We start from the raw sequence: 16357 nt of genomic DNA on the forward strand, positions 1-16357 counted from the left end.
CAGATATATTTGTTAAAATAAAAATAAAAAGCAAATAAAATAATAATAAATGATATAATTGCCTACAAAGTCACAGTAAAAGTTTGTATTAGTTTTTTAAACTCATCGTTTACACACACAGGCTTCTCTTGAGGGACACAAACCGCACCTTTTTCGATGACTGACCCATAATGAAAATAGCCTTTTAAAAAAACGCTGAAATTTCGTGTCAAAAGTAGCGAGATGCCGGAGTGTCACAGATCATATTTTCAACGTTTTCTTTGGCTCGGAAACCTTAACCACTTTGTTATGCTAATGGCCCCTGACATCAGCGCGAGATCAAAGTGGCGCGCGGGCTCATATAGTCTCGAGCTCAGTCTGCAGCGTCAGTCCAGCAGATTCCAGCGCGCGAGCAACACCGCACCGCAAAATCAACACACAGCCCTTTATCAGTGGACTGCTGCATGATGCTTTCTCATTTGGACTTTACAAAAACGGATTAACGCGCAATTTAGAACTTTGGCTAGTGAATTCTGGCTGGATTTAATTGAAACTCACTTCTGGATTACTTTGCACATTTTTTTTGGCGTCAGTCTCCGTTTGATAAAGGTGAGGATGAAAGTGCGTTCCCTTTTATTGTGCGGAAAGTTTCTTTACTTGATATTTTTTTTAGCTTTTAAATATCATAGCTTTTAAATATCATGCCTAAGGCAGTAATCTGCAATAGTACCTAAATAGTAGACCGTGGGTTATATCGAGTGAAGTAATTACATTTTAAGTTCACCTCGTTTCCCCCGAAGGTGAAAAACGAGATAAAAGATGAAATGCAGACCTGGAGAAATCGCAGCCTGCAACAGGGAAAAAGCTGTTTTATTACCTTTGTGTATACACATACAATAAAGAATTAATCGCTCATATCTTTAAATAGCCATAATTTATATCTCACGTGAGATTTGATTAATTAACCTGTATATAAGAGCTCTGAACAAATATTAAAATATTGCGCATAGATGTCCATGAGATGGTAGCCTATATAATGTATAGGATATAAGCTACACCCGAATTGGGTCTATTTCTTTATTTTCAGTTCGCTTAAAAATAATGCATTACAACTGAAAATCTGAAAGTTTAATTGCTGCTTAGTTTAATATGTTATTAAAAATAATGTAGTGTCGAAGTTACAATCTGCACTTTGTTAGTAATAAAAGAGGGAAAATGAAATAATAGAAATGATTATAGTTGAAATTATAGTGTTAAGTTCAAAAGCAGAAAACATTTTAAATGTAGTAAGTACCATTGTTATTTTTGGTACATAAGAGACCTGTGATTGTAGTTGTAGTTGTACTTTTAATCTATAGTTTTCTATGTGTAAGTCTATAGCCAGAAGGGGGGGAAAAAAAGAAACAAAAACGCAAGCTCTCTGCAATCTGGACAATCACTGTCTGTATGTGAAAGCATCATGCCAGAGGCCAGACAGCCTGTCCACTGAGAGCTAGTATCTGTTTATTGCCCTCCTATTCCAGCAGATGGAATAATCTGAGAACATTTGATAACATTCCAAAAACTGCCACACCTATATTACAGAAATTTGCATGCAGAGTACTAAAACACTGAAAATGTGAAATATTTTACGACAGTCATTTATGAAATCATTTCTCTTTTTTAATTAGCTTTTTTTCAGTGTCTCAATGTCACAAAACCCCCCAAAAAATAAATGCACTTTTTTTTTGGAAATTATATTAAATCCTTAACAATTTGCAACAACAAATTATACAGTAATGCACTAGAATAACAAAATAACAATACAGAATTTAAATGTGTTGAAGTAATAGTAAAAGACTTTTAAATTTTTTTTGAAAATCTTCAAAGTATGTCTGGTGCATATTAGTAATCAGTATAGCATGAACCTAAGGTCTGCTGCATGTGATCTATGTAATCTGAATCTGATTTTTATTTTTCCAAGCAGGAGAAGGACGAAAACAAGGAAAAAGTGCCATGGCTTTTGGCTTTTAATTATAACTGTGTCAAGAAGCAGTGGGGTCAGCGAACACCTGCATCAGTGTCTTTTGTTGAGCTGGATCTTATTCTACAGCATGAAGCGAACCTTCCCTTCACTCCCGCTCTGTCTCCTTACATTCCTGCTCCTGTCCCAGCAGTGCACAGGAATCAGATGGCTGTGAGTTGCTCTTTATTTATTTATAACTGTTTGATTTATTAAATGCCTTCAGGATGTTTGTACAATCTGACTGATTTGTCAAATCATCTGCAAAAAAAAAATGGAACCTGGGAAAAGATGTTTTCTCAGTAGGGGAAAAAATGGGACTGGAAAAAAATCTTCACAGAGATATAGCTTAATTCCATTATATCAAAGGAAAATCCAGCTGAACGCTATTTTCCTGGTAACTTGCGATTTCTATGGAATGGTTTGTAGTGGTATAATCATTCTGTTAATGCATTGCGATACAAAACATTATGGTGGAGAGATTGGGTTGTGAAGAGGCCATTTTGCATGCACAAGATGCTGGTAGAGGTTTCCAGTTTTGATATTGCATGGCAAGAAATGCAAAACAGATGCCGCCATAAACACCTGTGTTCCCTGCAACAAAGAAAGACGGAGAGTGTGTGTGTGTATGTGGAGGTTAAGACAGGGGTCTGTCAGTCACAGCATATCATGGAACATAAAGTGGCGGCCCCTAATCTGAAACAGGCAAAGGTAGAGCGGGCATTAGTTGGTTCTCACGAATAGTGATACATGTGTGCATTGTAATAAAAAAAGAGAAGGAATCGTAAAAAGCAATGCTTTAATTCGACAGGTTTCACCAGAGTCTTGCTGAAATTAATATTGTAAAGATAATTTCCAAGATAAAATATTTGATAAGCGTTTTTTTTTTGCTATGACTTAAGTTTGCAAAAATTCCTCTGGCATTGTCCGACAGCAGCATGGAACATTGACAAAACTTTTAACAATAACCGAATCATTTTGCAGATAAACAACATTTTTTCCATTGGCAGTTGCTTTTTGGTGCCTTTTCTTGCTTCCAAGCGATGCAGAAATAATCTTCTTCCATTTTGGTCTAATCTTGATTGATTATCTCTGGGAATGGGTTGTTGTTTGCATGCCTTTGTGTGAGACACTGAACAATTTTAGCCCGCAGCTTAAATGCGTGCGAGAACGCTTTAGCAAACGTATTTAAACCGTTTATGTTACCCCTAATATTTTAGAGTTGGCTTTAACCATGTTTATTTGACTATGCTTCATTCAGTCACTTTGCCACAAATATTTTGATCTCTTTTCACACCACCAAACATTTTAATGAGTATTTTGAGTGTCTGTTTAGCTTTTAATATAAAATGCGATTCAGTTTCAACAACTTAAAAGACATTTAGATCAATGCGCACAGTTTACAGACATCCAGTGTTCATTGAAACATATGCGCTTCCTCATCTAGGTCGCTATCGCAGACCACACAACACATCAACAAGACCCAGCACTGCAAGACGTTGCCAGGCCTCGTCTCTTCTCAGGCTCAGCTCTGTAGGAGTAACCTGGAACTCATGCAAACCATCATCCAAGCAGCACGGGAGGTTAAAAAGGTCTGCCAAAAGACCTTCGCAGACATGCGCTGGAACTGTTCCTCTATTGATGCTCCAAAATTCCTCCCGGACCTGGAACGAGGTGAGATAAGGAGGAAAATCATGTCCAAAGAGGATTTATTTCCAATTGAAGGCTATTTTGTGTGAAGTGTTTCTGAAATCTATCCACAGATGTTCTGTTTAGACACAGCAAGCCCTAAATTTGTGAAAGGGCCGTGTCCGTCCTTTGCCAGCCCCTTCGAGGCAACCACACACCTCTCTTTATACCCAAGTGTGGTTTCCATTCAGACCTTAATAGGTCTGAGGAACCCATCTAACTCTTTATGAGGGCAATGGTTTAAAAAGCAGCCTACGGTGATCTCTAAACACTCTCGCTCTGGGTAACGCAGACTATGCCAGTTAAATGCTGCAATTCGGCCTAAGTGCCTTGCTGCATGATAAAAGAAATCATACCCCTGCCCACACGGAAACCTCCGACCCGCAGAATTCTTGCGCATCGCTCTTCTTTCTCATGCTCCGTTTGATGAGAGGCTTCACGGAGGAGCAGCGTTTACTGCGAAGACAAACAATAGGATCCTTTCTATTCAATGAGAGATGCTATTGAGCGAGTTAGTCAGTAATGAACAGAGAATTGCCTTTTTTTTTCCTGGTTTCACAGTTGTTTAAAGCCTATAGTTTTACCCTGCGTCCGACCCCTGCAGAGCAGATGAGACTTTCAGCTCTCAACCAATTAAAGAAATATGAATAAATGATTAAATAAAATAGTCCGAAAAAATATTTTGTGTATTTAACTACTTTTTTTTTTATGTTCATGTTTTTTTTCACTCTTGAATTTCCACACGGCAGTGACACTTGAATGCCACGCTTTGACGGGTGACTTAATCGTACGCCCTATTTTTTATTACAAGCTTTTAGCGCGATCCAAATGTCGGAGATGGTCAAACTAAATCTTGTTGAAGTTCTAGAGAATTGTATGACGTCCTTCCCCGCAGACCGTTTGCATTTGTCAAGAGTTAAAGAACTCCTGCCACCGCTAAGGAGACGGTCTTTGATGTACCTTGTACAGGGTCAAGTTGAGCCTCTCCTGTTTCTACACCTATTATCTTGTCATGACATATGTGCACTGTGAGAACAGTTCCATAATCTGCGCCATTATCCTTTCATACTGCGGGTTTCTCATATTGCTTGCTTTGCTTTTTTTGTAATCGAAAAGTAGTCAGAATTCATGTTTTCCTTTTTATACAAGCAACTCGTTTTAATCAGTTTTTTTAAATGTTTTTTTTAGGAACGAGGGAATCTGCATTTGTATATGCGCTCTCCGCAGCTGCTATAAGTCACACTATAGCACGGGCATGCACCTCCGGAGACTTGAGGCTGTGCTCGTGTGGTCCTATTCCTGGTGAGATACCCGAGCCTGGATACAGGTGGGGTGGTTGTGCTGATAACCTGCATTATGGTCTCCTCATGGGCTCCAAGTTTTCTGATGCACCCATGAAGATGAAGAAGAAGTCTGGCTCGAATGCCAACAAGCTCATGCATCTTCACAATAGTGAAGTTGGCAGACAGGTAAGCGGTGCCTCGCAGAATTCATGTGGCATCAATTCACTACAAAACCAAAATCACATGACTCAATCCGACAGGCAGTCGGGCATGGAGTCTGATTCAAACCACATTTATAATTAAAATTGGTTATTATGTTTGATTGGCTTTCAAAGTATTGTTTTTTTTTATTTGATAGATGATGTGTAATAAGCAAAATCTGTCCATAATTCACTATATGTAGCATTCCCTGTGTAGACTGTCAAAATATCGTTTTATTACTGTCTTCATCTGAATGCATTCCACTTTTCCCCGCTTCACAGGCTTTGCGAGACGCTCTGGTTATGAAGTGCAAATGCCACGGTGTTTCTGGTTCTTGTTCTATTCGGACCTGTTGGAGAGGCCTACAGGACCTGAAGGACATCGCAGTGGACCTAAAGACCAAGTACTTGTCAGCCACTAAGGTGGTTCATCGGCCCATGGGCACACGCAAACAACTCGTCCCCAAGGACATCGACATCCGGCCAGTGCGAGAGAATGAGCTGGTTTATCTGCAGAGTTCACCGGATTATTGCATGAGGAACGACAAGTTGGGCTCTTTTGGTACTCAGGACAGGTAAGACCCACTAAAGAACAAATTACATACTTAACTTTTTTTCTTGCTTGTTTGTTTTTGATAGCCAGTATCAGGTCAGGTTTAAAAATTCCCTGACTGAAGTCTTCACAGGACCTAATGCAAAATAAATGAGGGCTGTCAAACAATTAATTGTGAATAATCGCATCTAAAATAAAAGCTTTTGTGTACTGTTTATTTATTATGTATATATAAATACACGCACACAGTATATTTCATAAATATTTATATGTACATTTATATATTTATATTATAATATCTTATATATTTTATATATATAAAACATTTTTCTTTAATATATGCATGCATGTTTTTATATGTGTAAATATATACATTATAAATATACGCAATACACACTTATTTATTATGTAAACAAAAACCTTTATTTTGGATGTGATTAATTGTGATTAAGCACTAGAAAAAAAAAAATTATGTTGATTAATGTTTTTTCAGATATTTTCACAAGCCCTAATGCAAACAAACAAATAAATAATAAAAATATCTACATTTCATTTTTTTTACTTTTTTTATGAAATATTCCATGTTGTTTAGTAGGAACAGACACGGTAATTGACGGCGATGATTGATCATGAAAACATTTGTAAACATTTTACATCAACACTAAAACTAAAAGTGAACTTAACCAGAATCCGATCTAACTCAATTTAAATGCCTTGTGCAATTAGGAATATTCCAAAATATTCCACATAATAAAATCTGAACATAACGATCGTCTCATTAGATGTTTGCCTTAGGTTTTTCATTGGCACTTTATAAGATGTCTCATCCCTTCCCATTGTGCTGGCAGTATTTTGATTTTAAAAGGCATAGATAAAACCAGACTGTGTGTGTGCACGCGTGTCTCTGACATGTCCAAAGTGACTGTGTCCTCTTTACTGTTATCACAGTCTGTCTGTGAGTAATGCTGCTATTCACAGAGCTAAGAGCTCTCGGCTGATAGCAGCTCTGCACACACAGATTAGCACGACAATGAATTCTTCCTGCTTGTTTCCTATTGCTTTATCAGTGGAGACGCAGGTGCTTTTGTTATGTTTGCATTTTAAATGTGCTCTGTGTTGATTGTTTTGGCTAAGCTTTGTGGAATTATTGGTTCATATGACAAATTTTCTGCCACCCGCACTAGAGCTCCAATTTAAATTCTTAAACTCAATATTTTCAGTTGTAAGAGTTTAGGATTTTTAGGTATTATAGGTCAGTGCGCTGATAACCTAGAGACATGCTATACGTCAGGTGCACTCAACACACAGTAGGTATCCTCAGCCTTAGTGCTGATAAGACTACTCACACATGCTCTTGTTCATATATTTAGTGCTTGGTACTTGGTCGCAAGACACTGGTGTGTTTTGTAATCAATAGAGAACGTCAACGGGGAACTGTGTGTGTTGCACATGTTACTTCCATGGTGGTCTCTGGTATGTAATGGGTTTAGCACCTCTGTTTATCCCATCACCCCATACCTGTGTTTAAAACACCTGCCGTCCTCAGATCAACATGTGTTATGTTTTGGCAGGTTTTTACATTTTTTTTTTACAAAGGGTATTATAATCATACGAGAGTAAATCTATCTCATGAACCTTTGAAGAAATACATGTCATGTTTGACCCCATAATTAATAGATGGAGTGAAGAAAATCTTTTTTTTTGTGAAATTATTTTTTGTGACAAACAGGCACATTTCAAACTGGAATGAAAGGAAAGAAGGGAAAAAAAACATTCTTATTGTTGTATTGTCAATAAAAAGTGTCTGTGTGATGCAAAAGAGAGAGCAAGCGCAGATATTTTAAAATAAAAAAACTGCTGCTGTATTAAAATAAATAAAATAAGAAGTATAAAATGGAAAATAAAAATATTGAGAAAAGTAATAATTTCAATTATGTCCATAGAAATCATTGTAATGCCATTTTGTATGAAAATGTATTGCATTAAAAATATTTAACTTTAAGTTAAAATATATATATATTTTTAGAAATATTTGGTTTTTTTTAAATATATATTTGCTCAAAATGCAAAGTGCTGATAAATATAATGGCAAATAATTAAAAGAAAGCTGTTTCTGTACATATTTCTGTAAAAATTACCTATTTATGTGTGTGTTTTGTTACTATAAACATTTTATTTTTATATTTTTACACCCTAAATTTTTATTATTTTTCTATAATGAGAAGTCTGGGATGTGAAAATGTGCTTTTTATAATTGTTGTTCTAATGATAAGTAAACCTAACATTCAACTGTAATATTAAAATGTCAACATTTTTTTATTTGATGTTGTGCTGAAATGTGACCTGGGTTTTTTTTTTCTTTCCCTGCGAGATCCACTCATGCTATCATTGCACATCCTCTCTTTTGTGATTTGAAAAGTCTTAAGATAATGAACCGGGAGTGTTACCCTAACTAGACCCACAGAGATGGCTTTTCTAATCTGATTTAGCGATTGAGCAGAAACCGAATGACAAGCTCGGTGCAGCCCTGAACGTATCTCATCTGCAGATACATTGCTCTGCATGTTCCTCACGCTGCTTTGTGAGCCGCAAGACTGCTATTAATGAAATTGGCGCATTAGAAGTTCAGACAGAACAACATCCCAGAGGCTTACGGATGATCGGTATCACTAAAGAAACAAGAAACAATCTCGGTGTGAGTGAGAGCTGAGATGTGTTTTAAAATGTGTTTTCACTTTGGGATGAAACTTAAAGTTCTGCTCGCAGCTGTTAAATTGTTGATGATATAACCAGATCACTTTAGAGACGTTAGGAGTTTGGAAGCAAAATGTACTAAATTTAGACTTCTTTTTCTTTCTTATTTAATTTTTTCTACGGTCTCTCACCATTTGACTATATAACTCCACATTAGTTAAGGTCAGCAGAACATATGCTGCTCATTGAGTCCTAAAGCATATTTACCTGCCTTTCTGCCCTTTCAGCATTGACCTGGGAGAGACTTTATTTTTATACTCTTTCACCTCTCTCTCGTTCTCTAGTAGCCGTCCCCTCTTGTCTGTCTCTCAGCACCCTGAGCATTAACACCACACAATTATAAAACAATGCACTTACGTGGAGAGGGCTACACACAGGCCGACCCCTAGTGTATAGAGCGTGATTTATGACAGGGCTGTTCATTGCTCAAGATGCCTCAGGCTTCAGTACATGAGGGCGTCTGCACGATCCACTTAAATGCAAAATGTTCCCTGGGTACGAATCAACTGGCTCTTAAAACGAGTTATAAGAAGGTTTAGTGCTGTTGGTTTAATATGTGGTCGAGCTAAATGTTTACCTTGGTTTGAAAAGACGCTTATGTTTAATAATTTCTCTCATGGTTACACAGAAATGTTTGGACATCTATTTATGTGAATGTATTTTTGAAGTCTGAAAGTTTCTGAAATTTCCATATGCAAAACAGTTTAGCTTAGGTTTGAGTTAGTGACAGCTAGTCAATTCTAATATAACATAATATATATTTAGGTACGTAAATATATTGTTTCCCAATCAGTATTTAATTGGTAATATATATTTATTATATATAATTAATGTACTATTATGTATACTACTATTATATACTATTATATATAACAATGCTACATAAAAATGTAGAAAATGTTATTACTAAGTCCTCAGTACTGAAAAGTATTAATATCATGACACTTTAAACTATGTACTTTTTAATATGAAGTTATTTGTTTATATATTTGATCAAAAAATATAACAAAAAAATTTAATTAATAAAAAATTTAATTCGTAATATAAACAATATGATTGTACTAATGTCATAATTAAAAATAGACTTAATTAAACAAGAAAAAGATAAATGGAAAGGATATTTTGATAAAAATATTTTACCCATATTCTGCGTGTTCTGTATAATTGTTTTTAAAGATTATCTGTATAAAAATATATGTATAAGTCCCTTAAAAAGGCCTTCCTTTAAGTGATTATTGTTGCCAAAACAATGACAGCAATAATGTTTTTATTACGTTTGTTGGTCGCACAGCATGTACTATAAAGATCTTTTTGTTTCTTTTGCAGGCAGTGCAATAAAACCTCCAGCGGAAGTGACAGCTGTGATCTGATGTGTTGTGGCAGAGGCTACAACCCATACTCAGAGAGAGTGGTGGAGCGATGCCACTGCAAATACCACTGGTGCTGCTACGTCACGTGCAAGAAGTGCGAGAGGACAGTAGAGAAATACGTGTGCAAATGAGTGGGCTCTCTATCTCCGTCAATTTGATTCCTGTCACACGTACCTATTCTCAGCTTAACTAATCTAAAGGAGATCCGGAATGCGCTCTACTCATTGTAACAGAACTGGACCGAATTCTCATTTGAATTTCCAGACTTTGTGATTGAACGAGCTGAAAATTTCAAAACTTTGATACTGTTCTAGATATATTCAGCCTGGGTGTGGAGCATAACCTTTGTCTACCTGACTTACTTGGCCACAAATAACCAAAGCATGTTACCAACGAGGCTTTCTTTTGTCTTACGCTTTTCCATCTTATATGCTTTTGAGAAGACATGGTTTATTTTTTGGCTTTATGAACTTTTATAAACTCAGAAGCTGGACTTTATTTTTTTACTGCACAGATGAACATGGTTTTTGGTAAAAAAAAAAAACGAAACAAAAACAAACACCTAGCTCACCGTCCTCAAGAGGATTTTTACTCCTCATCTTTTTTTTTTTTTTAAACATAAAAACATATGCTCCTTTTATCCAGGTCCTAAAAGTCTATTTTCTTACATGATACCTGGGTCCGTTTATTTAGATTTTTTTTTAAGGTACATTTTCCCATGTTTTTGGCATTGATTTTCAGCACTCTTCTTAGAACCTTCGGAATCGCTTGACGTTCCAGAGGATTCAACATTCCAAGTTCTAAGGGATTCAGACCTCAATGCTCAGATGGTACTTGATTTTCACCAGTTAAGACTGTTTAATAGACGGACGAGATAAAGAATGTGCTGATCACGCAAAGGGAACTTCAAATGTGGCTTTTGAATGAGGGACTAACAATGGCTTCCATCTGTCGGTTGGTTACTTCAATTCTAGAGGGAGAATACCTGTATTTATTCCACGTATATCAACAAGGACATTGGACTGTATGTGTTGTGCCTTGTTATATTTTTACCCAACATAAAAAAATGCTGACATTCGAATGCCAAACCTCTCTGAGCATGTGAACAGAATATGTGGGTCACCTATTATGGCCGTAATAAGTCGTGAACCACTTATCTGTGGATGTACATACTGTCATTTTTGTATGCTGAATTAAAAAAAGAAATATTTATGAACTAATTAAAAATCTTTACCATTTAAACCTGTAAGACTCCTTTTTTCTTTTAATTCAAATGGACTTTCATGAGATGTTGAGCAAGATTGATTGCAAAAACATAGTTGTCATTAATTTAAGTTCCATTTCTTGAGCAAATAACAATTTAGCACAATTACACATGACACTTCTATAAATCATCTCACACTTGTTATTGTTCCGATTAAAAGCACACAAGAACCGGTCTCTCAAACTCAAAAACCCTGGGAAAGTGTTTGTTTGGACACCATAGCCTAATAAATAGCAACGTGCTAGTGCTAGCAAAACCTCGTGCTTGGCACAATGAGCTCAACTCTTTCCAGCGTTTAATTGTCCGTTACTCAGGGGCCTGCAAATACGACTCGTTTTATTCAGGTTTTACAACAACAGAGAAGATGACGTAGATGGAGTGAAACGTTACATGAAAACAATTCCGGCTCAATTCCTTATTACCTACAAATTTCTTCGTAATTGCTTCTCATGGTACGAACAGAGCGGAAAGGGAGTTTCGAGAGGTTAGCGTTGAGACTAGCCTCTTGGCTTTAGCTCTGTTTTAACACACTGAGGTCACGAACACCACCAGACAAGCACATGTTCTCCATGTTGACCGAGATTGCGAACTTAGCCAGAAAAGCGGATCGGTTAAACTTTAGAGGTTTTACAGTGTTTCGTTTGTTTGCGGTAGTCAAGAAATCAGTGTAGGGGTGATTAGCGCGTATTCTAAAAGGATTTTAATGATGAAAGTTCACAGTTCGTGTACAGAAAAGTTTAGCCTTGTTAGCTAGCCAAGCCGTTGTCATGGACTCATAAGGGTTTTTCATGCTGAGACTGCTCTCAGGCCAAGAACAACGCTGGTGTTTTCGTACATGCCGAGGAAAATCCTGTAACAGAAAATCATTTGTAAAGAGGGACTGCTGAGAAGGAAGCGACGTGCTCGTACATCACGTTTCAAGTCGATTACAACCCAAATAAAATTGCAGATAGTAAGCAAGCTCATTACATCCTGTTCTCCGTATCAGTGTTGAACCAGACTTTCAACGCAGATTAGGGCTATTATCCTAATAACATGAGTTTAAGCTAAAGATCCAGGGGCTCCAAAAACATTGGCGTATCCAGTCTTTTCACTCACCGTTTTGTGAAAATCACATGAAGCTCACGTAACTTGTAACTTCTAAAAAAATCAGTTTATACTACAAAGAATTAATTAGCTGTAGAAACAATTCTCAACAGTAGAATTTTATTACGAAAGTATTTCTGTAAAATGTACTCTAATAAACTTTGTTTTACTTTTAAAAATATTGAATTTAATGTGCAATCACTTCTTAATTTGTGGCTTTAGCATCTTGAAGGAGTTGATCTTCAACCCATTCCCCATAACGTAACATCATGGTAACCCCCAACTTATATAACAAAGTGTCTTTACAACACCCCCATAACAGAGCATAATATATCAACATGCTGTCTAAATTATTTACTTTGTGCATTACATAGACAACCTAACATTTAACTGTGCAAATTTATTACATTGCAGCTAAGGTCAAAGCATAATGAGAACAGTTCTGTCAAGATTCAATAATTCTATGTCACAATATTAACTCTGGATGAACATAAAATTTTATTAAGCTTCATAAAATTCATTTCATTTGATGCCATTTGTACTACATTGCAGCACTATATTTTGCCTTTATTTATTAGTTACATTTTTTTCCCCAAGAAAGTTTAGCCAAAAATGTAAATTTTGTCATCATTTATTTACGCTTATTTCATTCCAAACCTGTACAACTTCCTTATGTTGAACACAAAAGAAGATATTTTGGTTACACTTTATTTTGATAGTCAACTTTAGACATTCTACTAAGTTTAAGCTACATGTCAACAACATATCAACTAATTCTCCTTCATTTTCAACTAAATGTCTACTAAATCTCAGAGTACACTGGTAGGGTAGGTTTAGGGTTAAAAGAATAAGTTAAGAATAAGAATAAGTCGAATACATTTCTTGAAGTCACTATGTTGTATATTGTGGACACATCAAGATCAATTGTTAGAAGTTATTATATTAAACATCTCTCTTTTTTGGCCTTTAAAGAGTGCTGGTTCTATCTTTGTGTAAAGAGCAACAAAATATTCTCTGTTCTTAATATGAGCTTGATCTATAAGCTTTGTTGCTGCTCAAAATTTTCACTCATATGTTGTTTCTTTGTTTAACAGCAGGCGAACACATGAATGGAAAATTACATATGAATGGTATTACATTTTAGTTGTATTAAAATGGTTTTTAAAAAAGTCTAATACTCTAACTAGCCTAGTAGAAAGACTGGACTATCGAAATAAAGTGTTACCTATATTTCAAAAGAACCAAACAGTTGTTGGAATATTATGGATGAAATATTATGGATGTCAATGGGGAAGTCAACTAGTTAGTTCATCGTGAGAAAGAAACTCATATGGGTTTGCAATAACATGAGGGTTTAGTAAATTATGACATTTTGGGGTAAACTATCCCTTTAATTCCAATATAAGTTCACATGCTCAATCAAAGATACAGTCAGTAATGGTTTTGAATGACATTGCATGTCTAAGTTTGGGCCTGTTTGTGGGGGCAGGCAAGGCAAAGAGGAAATAACCATCTCGTGCAGATGGGAGGGGTACCTCAGCACCCACAGCTAGTTCTGTCGACAGACTCAAGGACGCCTCTGTCAGTTGTGTGCCCTGTCCTGGCAGCTGGAGGTGGGGGTTTGGGGTGTTAGTCGCCCCTGTCCTCTCTCTGTCAAAGAGGCCTGAGCTATCACCAACATTAGTGACTCTTAACTGATGAGTGAGAAGACACATGACGGGGTACTCCGCTAAAAGAGGATCGCAAACATGGAGGCGACACTTCACAGAGAACGTGGAGGTCCCACAGTCTTGTTTCTTGTTTAGCAGTCTCTGTACCTGTCACACACACCTTTAGAGGTCTTCCTGTCATGAGGTGGAAGTGTGGGGCACTAATCATTGACTGACACAAGTAATTAATGGAAAACAAACGGAAATAGAAATTTTGGCAGATACTGATAACCAATAATTACTTTAAGCTGTTGTGAATAACATTATGTCTGATATTATAGATTTGTAATGTTTGCAGTGTTGTCTAAAAAAGGCATTTTTTTGTGTTTTATTTCTTATAAAGCAAGAGAATGTACATTGTATATGCCTAAATATGGAGGCACTGAAAACTTACCTTCTTATAAAAATATCATAAATCACCAAAATAAATATATTTGATTTGGCTTGACTAGCATGGCTTCATTGCGGCAGATTAAATTAAATTTAATTCAGGAGTTTAGGAATGTTATTTCTCCAGTCTTGGCCTGATCACCTTAAAAAGGGGACAGCCAAGCCACATTTATATAAATCTATATTTTTATTCATTATTTAATTTAATTGGTTTCCTCTGCCTAAATCTGCCCTGCTATGCACAAGCTGACATTTAAAACTATTTTGACTTCATGAATAATTTGTAACTCAATTTATATTAATTGCTCATGGCAAAACTCAGAAACAGAATGAAACAGAATGAAACAGAAACAGTTTATACTTTTAAGATATTCGAGCTGACTGGAAGATTTAGCATTTCTGTCGGTCCTTGCTTTGAAACTAAAACCCTCAATGTGTGAGATTTGCATCTTTAGATGTGTGCACAAACCCCAGCATCATGTCCTGTGTGGATGCTCTGAGGATTGACCTTATTTTGACCCCTGTAAAAGCAGGATTAGGCTGGGATGGGAGCATAATGCGTGCAGCTCAAACTCACAGGGAGATTTCTCCCATCGCTGTGTCCTGACTCAAAGCCAGGCTGAAACGGAAGCGGGACTATGAGCTAATGCGAGGCGAACGGCTCCAAAGGCCGGGACCCCCTTTGTTACGGCAGCTAATGTCTCCTTAACAGCAGAATCCTTTTGGTGCTTGGAAAAAGGCTGATTGTTCCGCCGTACAGAGGAACTAATTATTGTTAAAGGCAAGTTGCCGTATCTCTTGCTCTCCGATTGCTTCACACTCAAAATGACCCGCGTGGCGGAGGAAGAAAGGGAGAAGTTTAATGGCGTGATAGAGAAAAGAAAGAGCAGTTTAATGGAGAGGAGCCGAAATCTGTTGGGTTAATGTCAGCGGAGACCATAAACCGCCCGCAGCCCTTTTGTGTGTGGCATGGGCTAGATACTTATTGTCAGCGGGGGGGGACACAAAGAATTTGACTGGAATTGTAAAGGTATTGAGATGTACTGACCCATACTGTAAATGGACTTTTGTGAAGCTGCTCTCTCCCCTCCCTCCAACCCTTTTGTAAATAGCCGGAGCAGTGTGCTCGGTTAAATACTGTTTTGTCATCATTGTGACCCCCAGGCATTTCGGGACAGGCTTCAGGCACGTTGCCATGGAGAAGGTTGATGCAAGCATTCCCGTCCTTCCCCATTCTCTCTGGGCCGTCAGAAGTGGGCTGAAGGATTCTAGATCTCGGAACAAGTCTGAGAATGTATTAAAGTTCTAGAAGATGTGCTGTAAGTCTGCACCTCTCAAATGAGTCCGTTGAAAGAACTGGTTTGACTGTTTATTGAAAGTAGTTATACATTTACAAGGTTTTCTTAAGAAGACATTTTTGTTGGAACTGGGTTGTTTGAGTTATGTACATGAGTTAACTATGCAAAGAATTTTAATGCTCAATGTGACGATAAATCTGCCCCTTTTAAAAACACCATGATTTTCTGCTATGTTTATATAATATTGTTAAATATTTATTATATTATGATTGAATTATACAATTTAATAACAAAAATATATATATATATCTCTCTCTATATATATATATATATATATATATATATATATATATATATATATATATATATATATATATATATAAGTTTAAACAAATACATGTAATTTCATATAACAATAAATAATTATATATATTGTACATTTTGTTGCATGAGTATATTTCTAGCTATAGCCAACAGTATTTTATATTGGTCAAAATAATGCCAAAAATCATTAAGTAAAGATCATGCTCCACAAAGATATTTGTGTATTATATTTTTTGTATTTCGAAACTTCATTTTTATTAGTCAAAGTCTCTTTATCTTTTAGTCTCTTTTGTATAGTCTTTGGTAATATGCACTGCTAAGAACTTCATTTGGACAAATATTAAATGCAATTTTCTCAATATTTAGTCTTTTTGCACCCTCAAATTCAAGATATTCAAATACTTATATCTCAGGCTAATATTATGGAAAGATTAAATATATGGAAATTCAGCAATG

General features: G+C 36.4%; 1 protein-coding gene across 2 annotated transcripts; it reads left to right on the top strand.

The window, feature by feature from the left end:
- Positions 1-364: 364 nt before the first annotated feature.
- On the top strand, positions 365-11072 carry wnt11 (wingless-type MMTV integration site family, member 11). Of its 2 annotated transcripts, none has more exons than XM_043249907.1 (6): positions 365-588; positions 1943-2155; positions 3429-3655; positions 4859-5139; positions 5436-5728; positions 9787-11072. In XM_043249907.1, the coding sequence occupies exons 2-6, from the start codon at positions 2073-2075 to the stop codon at positions 9959-9961; spliced, it is 1059 nt and encodes a 352-aa protein (XP_043105842.1). In that variant the 5' UTR covers positions 365-588; positions 1943-2072; the 3' UTR covers positions 9962-11072. The 2 variants fall into 2 exon arrangements, with proteins under 2 accessions (XP_043105842.1, XP_043105841.1); XM_043249906.1 differs by having other exon boundaries at positions 1946-2155.
- The last annotated feature ends 5285 nt before the right edge of the window (positions 11073-16357 follow it).

This window comes from Puntigrus tetrazona, chromosome 10 (assembly GCF_018831695.1).
Source record: "Puntigrus tetrazona isolate hp1 chromosome 10, ASM1883169v1, whole genome shotgun sequence".
Taxonomy (NCBI): domain Eukaryota; kingdom Metazoa; phylum Chordata; class Actinopteri; order Cypriniformes; family Cyprinidae; genus Puntigrus; species Puntigrus tetrazona.

Bases quoted from the DNA above. Each gene is read 5' to 3' on its own strand.
- wnt11 (XM_043249907.1), top strand. From the start codon at position 2,073: ATGAAGCGAACCTTCCCTTCACTCCCGCTCTGTCTCCTTACATTCCTG. The intron at 2,156-3,428 runs GTGAGTTGCTCT...TTCCTCATCTAG, and splicing joins TGCACAGGAATCAGATGGCT to GTCGCTATCGCAGACCACAC. The intron at 3,656-4,858 runs GTGAGATAAGGA...TGTTTTTTTTAG, and splicing joins CCTCCCGGACCTGGAACGAG to GAACGAGGGAATCTGCATTT.